The sequence below is a fragment of the Cygnus atratus genome, chromosome 2, assembly GCF_013377495.2.
Source record: "Cygnus atratus isolate AKBS03 ecotype Queensland, Australia chromosome 2, CAtr_DNAZoo_HiC_assembly, whole genome shotgun sequence".
Lineage (NCBI taxonomy): Eukaryota > Metazoa > Chordata > Aves > Anseriformes > Anatidae > Cygnus > Cygnus atratus.
In genome coordinates, this window is record NC_066363.1 from 1703149 (window position 1) to 1718629 (window position 15481).

General features: G+C 40.2%; 1 protein-coding gene across 3 annotated transcripts in view; it reads left to right on the forward strand.

The window, feature by feature from the left end:
• Window positions 1-15278, forward strand: part of MYL3 (myosin light chain 3) — a 151995-nt gene extending 136717 nt beyond the window's left edge. For all 3 annotated transcript variants that reach the window (XM_035554383.2, XM_035554382.2, XM_035554381.2), the window contains 6 exons: window positions 1573-1600; window positions 6551-6700; window positions 7838-8011; window positions 9951-10028; window positions 11617-11652; window positions 14452-15278. In XM_035554383.2, the coding sequence (XP_035410276.1) occupies window positions 1573-1600; window positions 6551-6700; window positions 7838-8011; window positions 9951-10028; window positions 11617-11645 (459 nt within the window). In that variant the 3' untranslated portion in view covers window positions 11646-11652; window positions 14452-15278. The remainder of the gene's footprint in view (window positions 1-1572; window positions 1601-6550; window positions 6701-7837; window positions 8012-9950; window positions 10029-11616; window positions 11653-14451) is intronic.
• The last annotated feature ends 203 nt before the right edge of the window (window positions 15279-15481 follow it).

The following is a 15481-nucleotide window of genomic DNA, read 5'->3' on the forward strand; positions in this document are numbered from 1 at the left end:
ATCAGAATACGGTTTCTCTTCATTTATGTATTCACCATAAAGTCATTCTGTACATCTTCCTGCTTTACGGGAATGTCCCTGTCAGCAGAGATGCCAATTACATTGGTATTCCCCAAGAGGCAGGTGTAGCTGACTCCCTGTAGGCAGAAAAAACTATTTACTGGGGTGAGTGGAGCTTTTCTTTTAGAGCATCAATCTCCCTACTTCTCTGACAAACGCATTTGGAAGGACATAAAAACTGCACCAGTTATATAAATATATATAAATATATAATATAAAAAATATAAATATTATATTAAAAAGTTAGGACCACACCCCCAATCAAGGAATTGGGTAGAAGGGATGCATCCAAGGGCACCATCCTTCCCATTAGGGTGCTAATGTCTGGATTTTCTTTTTTCTTTCCAGCCATCCTATGCAATTTCTTGTAATTATATGTGGTAAACTGTGCCTTGTCACATCTGTTGGCAGCAGACTGGTTATAGCAATGGACTACTAATCCAATGTGCTTTGACTACGTGGGTTTGAATCCCACCATTGTTGTAGACCCTTGTGCTTTGTCTCAAAACAAACCTAACAGAAGCCTGGGAGCCAGACTGCAATATGGCATAAATTCTCATTGATGACTTATGCCTGCTCATTCAGAAACTTGGATGTCACATTCTGTCAGCGTGTTTTCTTCTTTTGTATTTGAGCTCAGTAACACCTCATGGGCCTATTGGGGTGTTTCTGGAGTTCAGAGCTGCAAAAGGACAGTGCCATGTAAAAAGAGGGAGCAGAACATCTCTAAAAGTTAGGGAACAGGAGGAAATATGTGATGGTGAGAATACAAGAGGCAGATGGCAGAATCAGAGACAGACCCTGAGAGCTGACCATATTAGAGCATGCTTTAAGAAAAGGTACAAGAACAAGGCAAAACTCCCCCCAAACCCTTTCCTAAAACTCAAACTGTGACTTCCTGAACTAAGTATTTCTGTGCATTTGGTACTCCTTGAATGGCTTTCTCTTCCAAGAAGTGGTCCTGTGACCCTTTACACACATGTAGACCATGAGCACCTACAGTGTCCCATGACTAGATTTTCACAATTAAACTGCAAGAGCGAAGAACCACTTCCCTCACTTTACTTTGAGCCTGACTTGGTCCAGTTTCTCTTGATACCCCTAGTTCTTCTACTGAGAAAGACGATGGATAGCATATCCCCATGTGAAGAGGTGAAACCCTTTTAGGTAAGTGGCCTGGGATTTACCGCAGTGCTGCTATGATCATCTCTGGAGAGGGCACCAGTGGTAGGGGAGTAAGTAGGGATAGGGGAAAGAAGTTACAGGAGAAACAGAGGAGAAGCAGAAGAATGGAAAATAGGTATCTGCAGCTGTTTAGTGCTAAAGGTGGGGCTGATTCGTAAGGGAAAATGAAGGAGGAAAGAAGAAATATCTACAGGTTCTATAAAATTATTTTATTGGATTTATGCAAAAGTCACTTTCAAGCATCCATACAGAGATATTAAGCAAGGGCTCTCCTTATTTGCTTCATTTTTCTGTTTTCATCTGGCTGTTATTTTTTGTCTCTTCCAGGTTGAATTCACCCCTGATCAGATCGAAGGTGAGAAAGATTTGCTTCTCTTCCGTGCAGAGTAAATGCCATCATTGGCAGGTGCTGGCAACCACTGGGATGTACATGGGTGTGGGTATTGGAGCTCCCTTGAGACAGCTGTGCTTTAACTCATGGTTCTGCTCCTGTTCTGTCCCTCCTCCAAATCCTCTATTATGTTGGTCAAAGGAAAAGGAGGAAAGTCATGCACCATGCAAATCAGGCACTTATTTCATTAAAGGAAACATCAGCTCCTCTGCCAAGGAGGCAAACACAAAAATGAAATAAACAATTCACCCCTCCAAACCTCAGTCCAAAGATATGCTTTTTAGTTAAGAAAACCCACCAATAAAATATAAGTACTTTCAAGAGAAAGTCTCCTGACCATGCTTTTGAGAACTTTTCCCTGTATTCAATCAGAATTTAATTTGCTACAGTTTTGTGACAGCTCTCCAGAAACCGTCAAATAATGACAGTGATGATGGTTTTTCTTTCAAAGGAAAATATCAGCATTAGTTTCTGAGCCCTTTGTCCCAGCCCAAGAAAATGATACTGAAACCTCATGCACGAAGTCCTGGGAACACTGTTTGCTGCAACTGTCTTCTTTTCCCTCAACTACCAGTCTGCTTGTTACTTCAAGAATAATTGATAGATGGAGTCAAACATCTGGCAGAGTTTTGCTTTGGTCTCTAAACTCTTGGAAGAGCTTGGTAGAGCCTATGAAAGATGGTATCAGAAAATGAATTAATTAGAACAGATGAAAAAAATCACAGACCATCCAGTCAGGTTGATTCAGAGGAAGGAGATACAGAAGGAAGCACTTTATGAACTGGAACCAAATGTCTTAATTCCTCAGAGACTGAGGCTTTGCTACAAACTTCCAATATTATCTTTGGATTTTCAAGCACCTCTTCATGACTTTAGTTCCTGTCTTCTAACAATGGGTCAAAAATAACTTATGATTAGAGGCAACTGCTAGTTTTTGGGAAACTTCCCCTTTTCCAGTCCCAAAATCATGGGAGAATGACAGGAGAGGCCCAGTTCTGAGCCACAGACCTTTGAGTTATTCCAGCATCACAGAACAGCTGGATTGCTGATCAGATAATGCCTTGGGGATTGGATAGGACCCTCCCAGTGTCTATGCTTTATTTCTCTTCCCCTGAGGAGAATAAGCTCTAGAGGCTCTACCAAAAAATGGGAAAAGAATAGGATGAATCAGGAAAAAAAAAAAAAAAAAAAAAGAAAAAGGTCATCAGCCCATTGGAATGGCTTGGAAAAGGCAAATCTGGAACAATTCCAGGGCTGCCATAAAAGGTGGCAGGTCTGGAGCAGGTGTAGACAGTCTCTAGAAACAGAAATGTGCATTTTCTTTCTTACAGCAGCCTGTGCTGCTGTCTGATCTATCTGTACACGCTGAGCAAAGCTGGGAATCTGGGATTTGTGAAATAGGATATCCTTGTAGCATCAAAGGAAAAGCCATGAGGCAGGAAGCAGATAACATCATCTGTGTGAGAAATGCAGGGAGACCTGCATGTCAGCCACAGCAGGATAACAGAAAGTTATATTGTGTACTAGCACCAGGGAATGACACTAAGCACACCTACAGTTAACCCCACAGCTGTTTCATCAGTTCTGCCATGAATCACTGGAAAGAGCACTTAACGGTCTGAATGTCACCTGGGGAATGAGCAAAAAAGCACTGCTTATCAGTCAGTTCCTCAATGCCTTTCCTCCCTGCCTCTTTTGGTTCTTTTTTTTTTTTTTTTTTTTTTTTCTCTCCTGACCTTTAGAAGGTTCTTGGGTTCATAGAGGAAGAGACAGACAGATTGCTTGAAGATGGACAGATACTCACTCATAGATAGAGTTCAGATGTTTCAGGTGTGGCATTATATCTGTGGCATAGCCCACAGTTGCTCCCAGGTTGTCCCTAGCATGCACTGTCCTCTATACTAGTCTGCACCTTTGAAAACCTTGTCAGGAAGTGAGCTACCAGTTTAACAAAGTGGGCAATCATCATCCCAGTTCTTGAGACTGTTTTATTTTGTGTTAAAAACACAGGTCAGGAAACAAACACCACTTCCCATAATATATAGCTGTTATACTGGCTGCTGGCCAGACTTGAGAAGTGGGGCTCATGGGAGCTCTAGATTGTTGCCTTTTCAATTTGTTTTCTCCTTTCCATTCTCTCCTTTCTCAGACTTACAATATCTCCATCTCTTCCTTTCTTCTACATTCCAGTTGCACTGTTTTTGTACTGTGTTCATTTTCAGATCTGTATTGCACTTTTAGGTTCGTCAAGCTTTTTTCAGAAAGTCATCAGGAGGTCAAAGTCACCTGTCATACCTTTATGTTTGTTGTTGTTTTGGTTTTTGTATTTAATTAATTAATTAATTTATTTATTTTTCTTTTTAACCCTCTACTGTATAATAACATTCTCTCTATCTGTTGACCAGATGGGGACCTAGCTGTTTCACTGGGACTAGATACTTCCCTGTTAGTCAGCTGAACTTAGCTCAGTATGAAATCCACCCTGTGTGTTAGATATTGCTGATTCCATGGTGGAGGAGAAAGAGATAACAGTTTTTTTAAGGCCTTTTCAATCTGTACCTTCTAGGATATTGTGAACCTGTTTCCTTTGCTAAGGAAAAGATGTTGCTGTGCCAGACTTACTTCGCTGCAAGGAGTCGGTGTTAGGGTAGCCCCCCAAATGTTGCTGTCAGAGGAGGAAGGATGGTCTTTGGGTGAAGCCATGTGTTACACATCCATCCTTACATGTCCTACTGCCTACCCTGCCAGTGAGGTTCAGTGGTTCTGGCAATGTGTATTTATGAAACTGAATTCCTGGCCTCTTCTGAAAAGAGAAGAATATGAGCTATTCAACATGAGAAGATAGGTAGTAATTAGGCATATGAAAATATAAATTGCTCCTGCCAGTGGTTTAATGGCTAGCGAGAGGACAAAGGAGACCATAGCCATGCTGGTTTCATTGCTTTGATGGAAACTTGCATTAAGCCAGCAAATGCAAAAGCAAATAAAAAAATAAAAGCAAAAAGGCTTCTGCATGTTGACAAAATGGAGTTTCCAAGCCCACAGGCCAATGCTCTGGTCAGAGATGATTACGTCTGAATTTAAATTGAGAGAGAGAGACGTGAGCTGTCAGTGACTGTGATGAACTGTGAGCCTCTGGGAGGTGGAGCAAAGGGTGCTCAGGCAGCTGGGCTCTGGGACCAGGTAGGTCGCAGGCAGATGAGTAGCTCCTGTTTTTCCCATCCACCTTGGCTGCTGAGACCCCCAGAGAAGGGAGGTTGCTGGGAGTGGGCTCTGGCCCCCTTCTCCTGCCAGCAAGGAGCCCATGAAAATCCACTATTGCCCTCTGCTGGAGTGAGGGCTGCTGGTGGGACCTGGGCTCCAGCTGGGGACGGGGGAGGCAAAGATCCTCTGAGAGAGAGGCAGGGAGAGAAAGCAAGGGAAAGCAAAGTGCAGAATGCAAAGAAAAGAAGGGGAGTGTTGATTAGTCCAAAATGAGAAAATTGGATCCTTCCTTGCAAGTATTGGACGAGGAAGGAAATGAGTAGAATATGAATGGAATGATAAAAATGAAAAAGGAGGGAGGAAGGAGGGAGGGAGGGAGGAAAAACAGCAGCACTGGAAGAAAGGAGGAGAAAGGGAAATAAGAAGAAAAAGAAAGAACGGGGAGAAGGGAATAATCAGGAGGATAAGAAATTGAGAAGAGAAAGATGGAGAAAATCCAGCATACAGAATGAGTGGCTGAATAAATGAATGGCTCAAGATCTAGGAAAGAAAGATAGCCTCATTGTGTTCGGAGAGTGGGAGGGAAAATTCAGAAGAATAACAGCAGGACAAAGTGCAGATTCCCAGCTTAAATCCAAAGGGATATTTGTGATCACTCATAGACCACTCACCATGCAATGTGTTTGGTAAAGGACAGCAGCTTGCACCCTGAGCTGCTCCTGTCTGCCATGTGTCTGCAGCTCCAGAAGAGAGGGGCAGACCTGGGCAACTCGAGTGTCTGAGGGTCTGTCCTGGCACCCTGCCTGTCCCCATTAATTAGTGGAAGAACAGGGACCCTCTTCCATGGGACTGCTCTTGTCAGGGTACTGCTGCTTGCAGGGGTAAAGGATTCACTCTTTGGGTAGACGAAATGAAGATATGCCCACGAAGATGGAGGCCTGGTTGTCTTGCAAGGGGAAGGGCTCTGCTTGGGCACACAAAGGAAAGCAGGCAGATGAAAAGCAGGAGTGCAGAAAGCAGGAGTGAATGATTGCATCTCCACACGAGATCTGGTCTGGCCTCAGTACCTGACAGCATAACAAACCTGAATTTTCCAGACACAAGTGGATCTGGTGCTGGAAGAAAGAAAAATCAGAGGATTCTTTTAGATCTGTTCCTTGGCATTATTAAACATAAACGATCGATTATAGGTTTTCAATATACATTCACCTTACCCCAACAACATACTGTTGTGTGATTATTCTCCTAGTTTATCATGGCATATCTTGTTACGTGCTAATGCAGGTGATCCTTCATCGGTGGGCCATCAGTGCTCACCAAGTGTGTAATGCTGAATACAATATCCAGTTAGCTAATGAGCGGAACTGCTATTGAATTCTGCGCCATCCTGAGTACTTCTGCTGGACTGGAAAGATCTCAAGGCCAACCATCTCTGTGAGGTTTTCTGCACTTTCTGATGCTAGCTGAGACGGAGATACCATGAGAAAAGCATTTGACCTCTCTGATTCCATTCCCTGGTTGAACCGGAAAGCGCAGGGGAGGAGGAACACAAACATTGCCGATAACAGCAACAGCAAAGCTCATCAAACTTGTTCCCAAACTGCAAAATAAAAAGGTCATGCTGGGTTAATTAGGGGGAAGGTCTAGGCTTGCTTTGACTTTATCTGAGGGAGCATGGCATGCATTTCTTTCTATCTTGTTTTCTTTCAGAATTTAAGGAAGCCTTCTCACTCTTTGACCGGACTCCCAAATCTGAGATGAAAATCACATACGCACAGTGCGGAGATGTCTTGAGAGCTTTGGGGCAGAATCCAACCCAGGCAGAGGTCATGAAAGTTCTTGGCAGACCCAAACCAGAAGGTTGGTTTCCTCCTTTGTCTTCATTTTGAAAAACATCTCTCCAAGAATTAATGATGAAGCAGATGAGGTCTCCTTTTTTTAATGGAAAGATTAAATGTGAAACACTGAAGGGTATGGAACAGCCTCTGAAAATCTCTAGCAGAAAAGTAATCAAGGAAAAAAGAGATCTGTCTGTCAATATAATTGTCTCAAATTTAGGAGACTGAATTCATTTGATGGCCAATGTGTGTCAATATGTTTTACAATTACATGTTTTTACCTTTTAAAATTGCTTTGGTGACAGACATTCACTTGTGTTTACTAAAAACTCAGACATTTTGAAGACATCTAAAGGAACAAAAGGATAGACTGAAAGTAAGGACACAATCTGTTCTACAAAAGTATATGTTAGATGCACTGCAATGACTGCGATTATATCTCCCTTCAACATTCACCATGCACAGGAAATGTGTTCAGAGCAAAGGAAATCTCTCCTGGACCATATCCACATTCAGGCATTTTCTAGATGACTTCTCCATCCCTTCCTTTCACTGAGGTTAGTGGGAACTGACAAATAGGCCCATATTCAACAACTGGGATGTATCAGGATATGGCAATGGCACAGTGGCAGGTGGGACAAGCAGTCAAAAGGGACTATAACATCCAAGGATGCTCTTGAAAGGCAAAGAATCAGGAAAATGAGACTCACAGCCCCAGTCCTGCCATGCCCCCCATTCACTCTGAAGTTCCTGTCCCAGTATGGTTTTAAACACCTCTGTTTTACAGGGATGCAAAGCAAAGCTGATTTCATATTAGGACTGGGCTCCTCTTTTATTGTCTTCTGCTTAGGTTCATATTTTTATATTGCATCAAAAGCCTTACTAACTGTACTTTCTGTCCTTGCCATTTGCGTGTGTCAGATACGAGGAGATATCAGTCTATTGGTCTGTTTAAAAAGTATTTTTGTCTTTGCCAGAACTCTTTTTTCCAGCTCTGACTGTCCATTGCTCCATCTGTACTTAAAATATTCCTATGTGCCTCTCTCCCCTTTAGCCAGAATTTATTACCATGGTTCTCCTACTCCTCCAAGCTACCCATGCTGCATGCCCCAGCTCTCCCAGAATCCACCAAAACTAATTTCCACCTGTGTCTTTGTAGACATGAACTCCAAGATGATTGACTTTGAAACCTTCCTGCCCATGCTCCAGCATATTGCCAAGACGAAAGACACAGGCACCTATGAGGACTTTGTGGAAGGTCTGCGTGTGTTCGACAAGGAGGGAAATGGAACAGTGATGGGGGCTGAACTCCGCCACGTTTTGGCTACCCTGGGTAAGGTGAACCTTATGCAAGTCCATCACCGAGGTCTTTCCCGTACAGCTTGCGGTGACTTTTCTGTTGCAAATGACTGGGCAAGACTTCAGTCATCACATTGTCCTCAGACATAAAGACAAAAAAATCTTGTTAATTATGAAGCAAAAGATCACTGACCTACAACTCAAATATTTGCCTTTCTTTCTTTCCTCCCCTTCCTTTCTTTCTTCCTTCCTTGTTCTAATGCTTTATTTCTCCAATAAATATTATATTTGTATGACCATAAAATTATCCAAACAATGGAAAACCCATCTATTCCTATGATATTTGTCTCCATTTTTCTGCACATTTTTTATCAGTCATGTGTTTAACAGAATTGTCTCTGAAATAGAAAAGCTCTGGTTTTAAAGGAGGAATTAGTATTTCACTGTCTTCTCAAATCTTGACTTCAGAAACGCTGTTTTTCATGAATAGTGATGAAAACAGAATGAATAGCAGACAGAAAATTTAATGTAACTTAATGACAGGTTTCAGATTTGAATTAGAAGGCACTGAAATGTTGTCGTCTGAATCCAGTAAGCATTTCTCAAGATCAGCCTTTTCTACTGGGGTTTGTCTGCTATTTTTAAAAAAGGATGACCTATTGCAAAAGAGATTTGACTTAGATAAAAGGATTCCAATGATCATTTTTGACCTGGGATATTGATTCAAAAAGCCTAATCTTTTATGCTCAGGGATTTCTGTTCCATGACACATGTTTCTCTGTTGACATATGTAATAATAATGCTATAAAAAGTAATGTTATTTTCATTTTCATCAGTGATACTTTTGAATCATTTTGGGAAACAAATTCAGTGATGACCGAAAAAAAAAAAAAAAGAAAAGAAAAAAAACAAGAAATCCTCACCACCACCTACAACAACAACAACAACAACAACAACAAAAAGTCAGGACTGATATCCTACTTAAGCTTACATTGGGCAATGTAACCATTCTTGGCAGTTTTGTTAGTTTCACTGTACTAAAAGAAATGATTTTGAAGTTGTCCTTCTGTTTCCAATAATCCAGAATAACATGACAATATCTGATTTTCCAACATTTTTAGGAAGTATTTCAATCTGAAGGACAGCTATATTTAGAGTGGTATTTTTTAGTATTGCTCAAATCCTAGGCACAATCAAGTATTCTGTAAATTGGCATGTTTTTCTGTTTGATTTTCAATAAATCAGTTGAATTTTCAGAGGTTTACATCAGCTGAGGACTTGTTCCTGTGTGTCAGAGATCAGTGATGTAAAAGTGGAACAACATAAGTAGTAGGATACATCCAATGCACTTTATTTTCATTTCTACAATTTCATCTGAAATTACCTTAGAATTTCTCCCATGCATTTCTAGAAGTCATTTGATCTCATCCTAAAATCAGTGCTCAATATCAGAATAGAGAGATCTATGGGATTGATCCCGCTGTTTAACAAGAATGAAGCTTTATGGGTAAATAGGTGCCTAATATTAAGACAATTAAATTAAATGGAATGGAGCACTCATTCAATTCACAGATCCCAAAAATGATCTTGGAATATTCCTGAACCTCAAACTCATAGGCATACTAGAAAGTGACTTTACTGAGAATTTGTTTAGTGAGGACTTGGTTAAGGACTGACTAAAACCTTAAGGATTTGGCACTTAGAGAAAGCTTATTCTTAGAAGAAAGAGTATGTGAACAGGATATCGTGTGGGTTTCCATATTTATTCTGTCTTTCTGGTTTTCAGATCAAATTTTCTCAGTTTGCAAGTTCAAAAGAAGCTTTCCTAGATGTCAGCACCACAAATTAGCTGAAGAGAAATTCTCCCATATTTCTGTCTCACTCTTTTGTATTCTTTGGTTCTTTGAACTGTTCTTTAGAAATTCTTTAGAAGGGGTCAGAGGTAGTGAACAGTCATTTTGCTTTCCCCCCAGGTGAAAGGTTGACTGAAGAAGAAGTTGATAAGCTAATGGCTGGTCAGGAAGATGCCAATGGTTGTATCAACTATGAAGGTAGGTATGACCAGTCTGGTCTGAACAGTGGTCATGTACTAGAAGGTTTTGTTGCAATTTTTCTGTGAAGACTTAAATCCAAGGAAAATCTTGCTCCCCATAATAAGTACACATGCTTTTCCAGATTTTAGGTTAATTGAGACTCTATAGTTCACCTGATATGTTGAATCTGTAGTAAGTTTACTTGCATTTTCCATAGCTGAATAGCCATGGACTTTTCAGGAAGCAGGGATATGTCTTCTTTTGATTTTTCTTTTTTATTTTTTTTTCTTCCCTATTTTTAATACCTGCACCCCATATTTCCTTGTCATCTCAAAATAAGATACTCTTTTGAGAGTTCCCTACACAAAATCGTTAAATTTTCTTTCAAAATCTCAGCCAAAAAAAAGAAAAAAAGTTATCCATGGATCCTCGTTGGTCCTCTGACTTAGGAATTCTACAAGACCTTCCAAAGACCTTTCAGTTTATTTCACTGCTTGTAGAAAACCTGGATGAATGGATTTGGTCATGAGTAAATGGACCATGTTTCTCTCATGCATCTTGCAAGTCTACTTGCTTCAGACTCTTCATTACAATACAATATTCTAGCAAAGATCATAAACACATGATCTTCATGTTACTGTACACTTTTGAGTCCTTCTTTGAAGGTTACCTAGTGACTGACTGCTGTATTGTCTGGTGATTTAACCGATCTGTCATCTTCATGGAGTCTGTTATATTTTTGCTCGGTGCTCTCCTTTGTTTTACAAATTCTAGTGATCTGATCTCAGGGAAACCTTTCTTATAAGTAGCCAATAAGTAGATATCTGTAGATTTAGCCAACCCAAATGACTTGTGAACTTATGGTGAATTCAGAGAAATTCGTTGTAGAGCCAGATTATTGGGAAGGAAAAAAATGTGCTGTAGTAAGTGTTTCTCTCTTTCCTTTTGAATTTCAAAATCATGAGTACTTTTTTATGATGAATGCTTTTTCAAAATGGAAAAAAATCAAACCCAAAACCTTTTGTAAAAAAAAACAAACCACCACCAACAAAAAAAAAAAACACAACCAAACTTCAACAACAACCACAAAACAGTTCCAATTGGCTTTGAAATGACTTGTTTGTTTCTAAGCCTGAATTTACTTGCAGTGGTATAGTCACGATACTTAACTAGGTGACCTGCTGTGTGTTCTGAAGGTTCACTCCAGAGCTACTTTCAGTGCCCCCTGCCTTAGTATTAATGTGCTGAAACCTTGCAAGATGATGACCCAAAGTTTCTCATGGTTGTATACTTTGGAAAGACAGTTCCATACTGCAGCCAGAGCTAAGGGATTAAGCAAGCTATGGGTTGACAAATGTATGTGTTCCTTTTCACTGGCTACTTAGTGCTGACTACCCTGCACTGTAATATATATTATCTTAAGGATTTACAAATCATTTAGCACCAAGGTATCTGGAGTGTTGTTTACAAAGTGATGATATCTTCATTACATCAGAGGAAATAAGAAGAATGAATTTAAATAATGACTAAGCTGATATACGTGGGACCTTAATGGGCTTAATGAAGGGGAGTTGATATATGATCCTGCTCTTTCTCTTGTTTCCAGCTTTTGTGAAACATATCATGGCTAACTGAATACCAGGTAAGTCTCTTCTGTACTGTTTTCATATCCTATTAGTTTGGTTTTGGCATCTGAGATAGGCTTGGGAACATGTAAACGAATAATCCATGAGTGTGAATATTTTCAACATGCAGTATAGGGAAGTAGACCAAGAATAAGTAGAAAAGTTTATTCATCCTATCAAGTGCACAGCAAATCAGTAAACTTTCTGAAATTGTCTGGTGAATCTGGACACCTTTAGTTTAGAAGTCCAACATAATATATCCTAAAAGGATTTGATTTCCAAAGAAAAATGCTCATTCCTTGATGATTAACTGGAAACTTCAAAGAATTTACATTTTGATGTCGACTTACAAGGCTCTGGTCCTAGACTTTTCCTAAAAATGCAATGAGATAGAATTGAGCTGACTAGAGAAAGAGTGGGCAAAAATATAAAGACAAATAGATAAGCAGTAATGCATGCCTATATCTCTGAGCCTAAACTTGGAGAATAATTATTGGTCTTCCATAAATCTGGCTCCCAACCTCTCCTGGCAAATGGATTGGTTTTCCAGGAAAAGACATGAGCTTTGTCCAGCATATCTTCTGACTTTATTCAGTAGTGTTCTCCAAACCACAGTGCCATTAAGGGTATCTCAGTCTCGCCATTGCAAATGAGCTGAACTTCATTTCCAGTATTGTATGGTCACCGTTTATTTTTGTATTCCTGGAAAAGGTGCCAGCTGTTTCGAACTGGCATTTGCCACTGTTTACCTCAGTGCAGCTCTTGGGGAAGGTCTGACTTGAGAGTTAACCAACTCTATCTATTCTGCAAAGTGTCTGATAAAGTGGGAAAGGCAGTGGCTTCTTTCAGATTCATTCTGGGTTACTTTTCTTCTTCTTTGGTTTATTTTTCTACTCAGTCTTGACCAGGCCTGGTTTTGTTTTGCTTTTGGAGCTGACATTATCCCATCCCACTGAGACCTGTCTGCTGTGTGGTGACTTTTGATTATGCTCACTGGCACCCTAGGGAGTGAGTTAAGTAAGAGTCAAATCCAGGGCTTTGGGACATTTGATCCAAGATATAATTGACCAAAATATAAACTGCCTAAAAAGCTGACTGCTTTTTCATATTATGGTCCAGTTTCCTTTCTTATAAATGTTTATCTTTGAACATACACAGTTTTCCAGCACTAGATCCCAGTTTTCAGTTCCAAAGATCTGGACTGGCCCACAGCCATAGTGGGTATTCCCACAGTTAGCATTACCCTTGCTTGTTGTTTAGAGATATTTTCAATCCTTAATCCCTTCCTAAATCCATTGCCACTGGATATTCTCATTATGATGCCAGAAGTCTTCCTAATCACCTAAGGCAGAGTCAGCCACTGAAGAAGACAAGTGAGAAGTGGTATGCTGTAAAATTGGCAAGAAGCTGGGAGCTGCAGAACAGGGGCCAGCAAGAGTGTCTTGGCTTATGATGGGTTTGGAGAGGAAGCTGAGAGCTCCCTGATTCATTGAGAACTAACGTGCCACTGATTTGCCAGTCAGCCATGATGGGCATCTTTCAGGGGTGGCATCTTCCACTCCCTGTTGTGTTGTTGTTGGCATGTTTAGAGGAAGATAAATGCATTCTTTACCCTTGAAATGGTGGTGGCCCTTTGCCATAGAGCATATAATAAACAAATTCCAAAACTCTGACTTTGAACTATGTGGGACTACGGTTCTCTGTTCAATAATATAGTGGCTTATGTTTCTAGGTCATTTTCACATACTAGTTGAAAGCTAGATCTGTATTCTAATATAAGAACTGAACTATGTCTTTCTGTTTCTTTATTTTCTGAGCATAGTTATTGTGACTACACTGTATTGACTTTACCTATATACAACCAACAAAAATACCCTAGTTAACTTTAAACATGTAAGCTCAAGTAGCAGAGCAGTACAGCTGGAGAGACAGCCCACACTGTGTTCGCAGGGGCTCAGTGTCCCACCTGTAGGTTCATGGTGTTGTTTGAGATGTTCCAAGTGTCTGAGATACCCATGGCTTCACAGATATGATGCAGGGCCCATGACAGATCTGCGTCTGCTGGAATAGCAACTGGAGGCCAGGCAGGGTACTCTGGAACATCTCGAGTGTCTCTAGGTGCCAAGGTGTCGGGACATGAATTTTGCTCTGTGGCTTGAACTCATGTGACTGTAGGAGAAATTCTGGAATATGCTAGAATTTGTCTGACTGACATAATCTTCCTTGGCTCCCATCAGCTTAAGATGCCTACAGAAAGGCTCAATTTCCAGACCTAAAGGAGATCCAGTCAGATGGAGCATGCAGAGTGAGTCACCTCATTCAAAGAAGGGACATAGATGCTGAGTCCAGCTGCCAGTACAAAGAAGGAAAAATTTCCATGGAGCCTAATGCATATTTCCCATCTGCATAGGGATATTCTAAATAGAAGTAGGATAAACTGTCTAGTGGCTCAGGAACTGGACTGTTGATTTATTTATTTATTTATTTATATTTTTTGTAAACCTAAGTCTTTACCCTAGCCTCACATCTGGCACGTTTCTATCACCTTTCTATATTACTGCTTACCATGTTTCATCCACCATTTGCATGTTGAGGTTAAGACTGCAGGGTTGGGGATGACTCTATAGATTTTTTGTCATGTTGTGTGATCTCTGATGTCAGCTGGCATCTTCATTCATAGGGCAGAGACTCTCAGCTGCAGGCCTCGCTGCCCGTAAGCTGAGTACAGATATATTAAGATGACTGAGGCTGATTCATGATGGTGTTGTTTGTTTCCGCTTTCTTCCTCTGATGCTTAAAAATAGTTTTATTTTTAGGACAAGACAGGCGCTGAGAACCCCAGATGCTGGCCTTGGATTTCGATGTATTGGAATGTCTTCTCATTTTTCAGCCCAGATTCCCATTACAGAGCTACAAAATGTACCGTATTTGGATAAATGTTTTTTGTTTTTTTTTTGTCTTGTTTCTTCATGGAAAGAGTATGGCCTTTGTGGAGATTCAATACACTCAGGAAACTGAAGAAGCATGGAATCTGAACCATGAATACCTGGGCATTGTCTTTTATTTATTTTTTTTCTGATATGGAATATAAACAGCAATTTTTTAAGAGCGAGGGGAGAAAGGGGATAGCGAACTTTCATCACTAAGTCAATCAAAAAATGTATTTGTCACTTAGCTATACCCTTCTCTCCCTTTCTCTCTTCCTTCCAAAACAACTGGACCTTTCTTTTTGTGTTTATTGCATTTGTAAAAAAACATCTGTAAGAGAGTAAGGGACAAAAGAAACTAAAACAACTGTATAAATCTCACGTGTGCAAGCAATACTCTTGGCCTTTGGTGAAAAGTGGCAAAAATAGAATATCCATCAATCAGCAACAAATGCAAAATTCTTCATATGTTTCTCAGCTTTGGAAGATGCCACCTTTAATATGTGAGCTGTAAAGGGAAAACAAAGCAAAACAAAGATGTATGAAATGTATGCTAAAATGGATCCCTTCTCTGTTCTCCACAAGGATATCTTCCCTTTTCAACAGTCTGGCCTATAAAACAAGTAAAATGTCTTTCCCAATACAAACTGGAAATTTTTCTGATATACATGTGTCGGTCCTGTAGCTTCTTGCATTAAAACATGGGATTCTTTGTCTCCTGGTTTCATTGTTGTTTCTGTGTCTGTGTGAGGGATGGGGAAATAGGAAAAAAATGCTTTTTGGAAAAACCTCAGTAGAGGCAAAGGAAAGCTGAGGGGCATGAAAAAAACACACAAGAATAAGTTGGCTCATTTTCTGGGGGAAAATCATTTGAAAAGAAAAAAAAAAAAAAAAGCAATCAACCATTATGTCCTTTGGT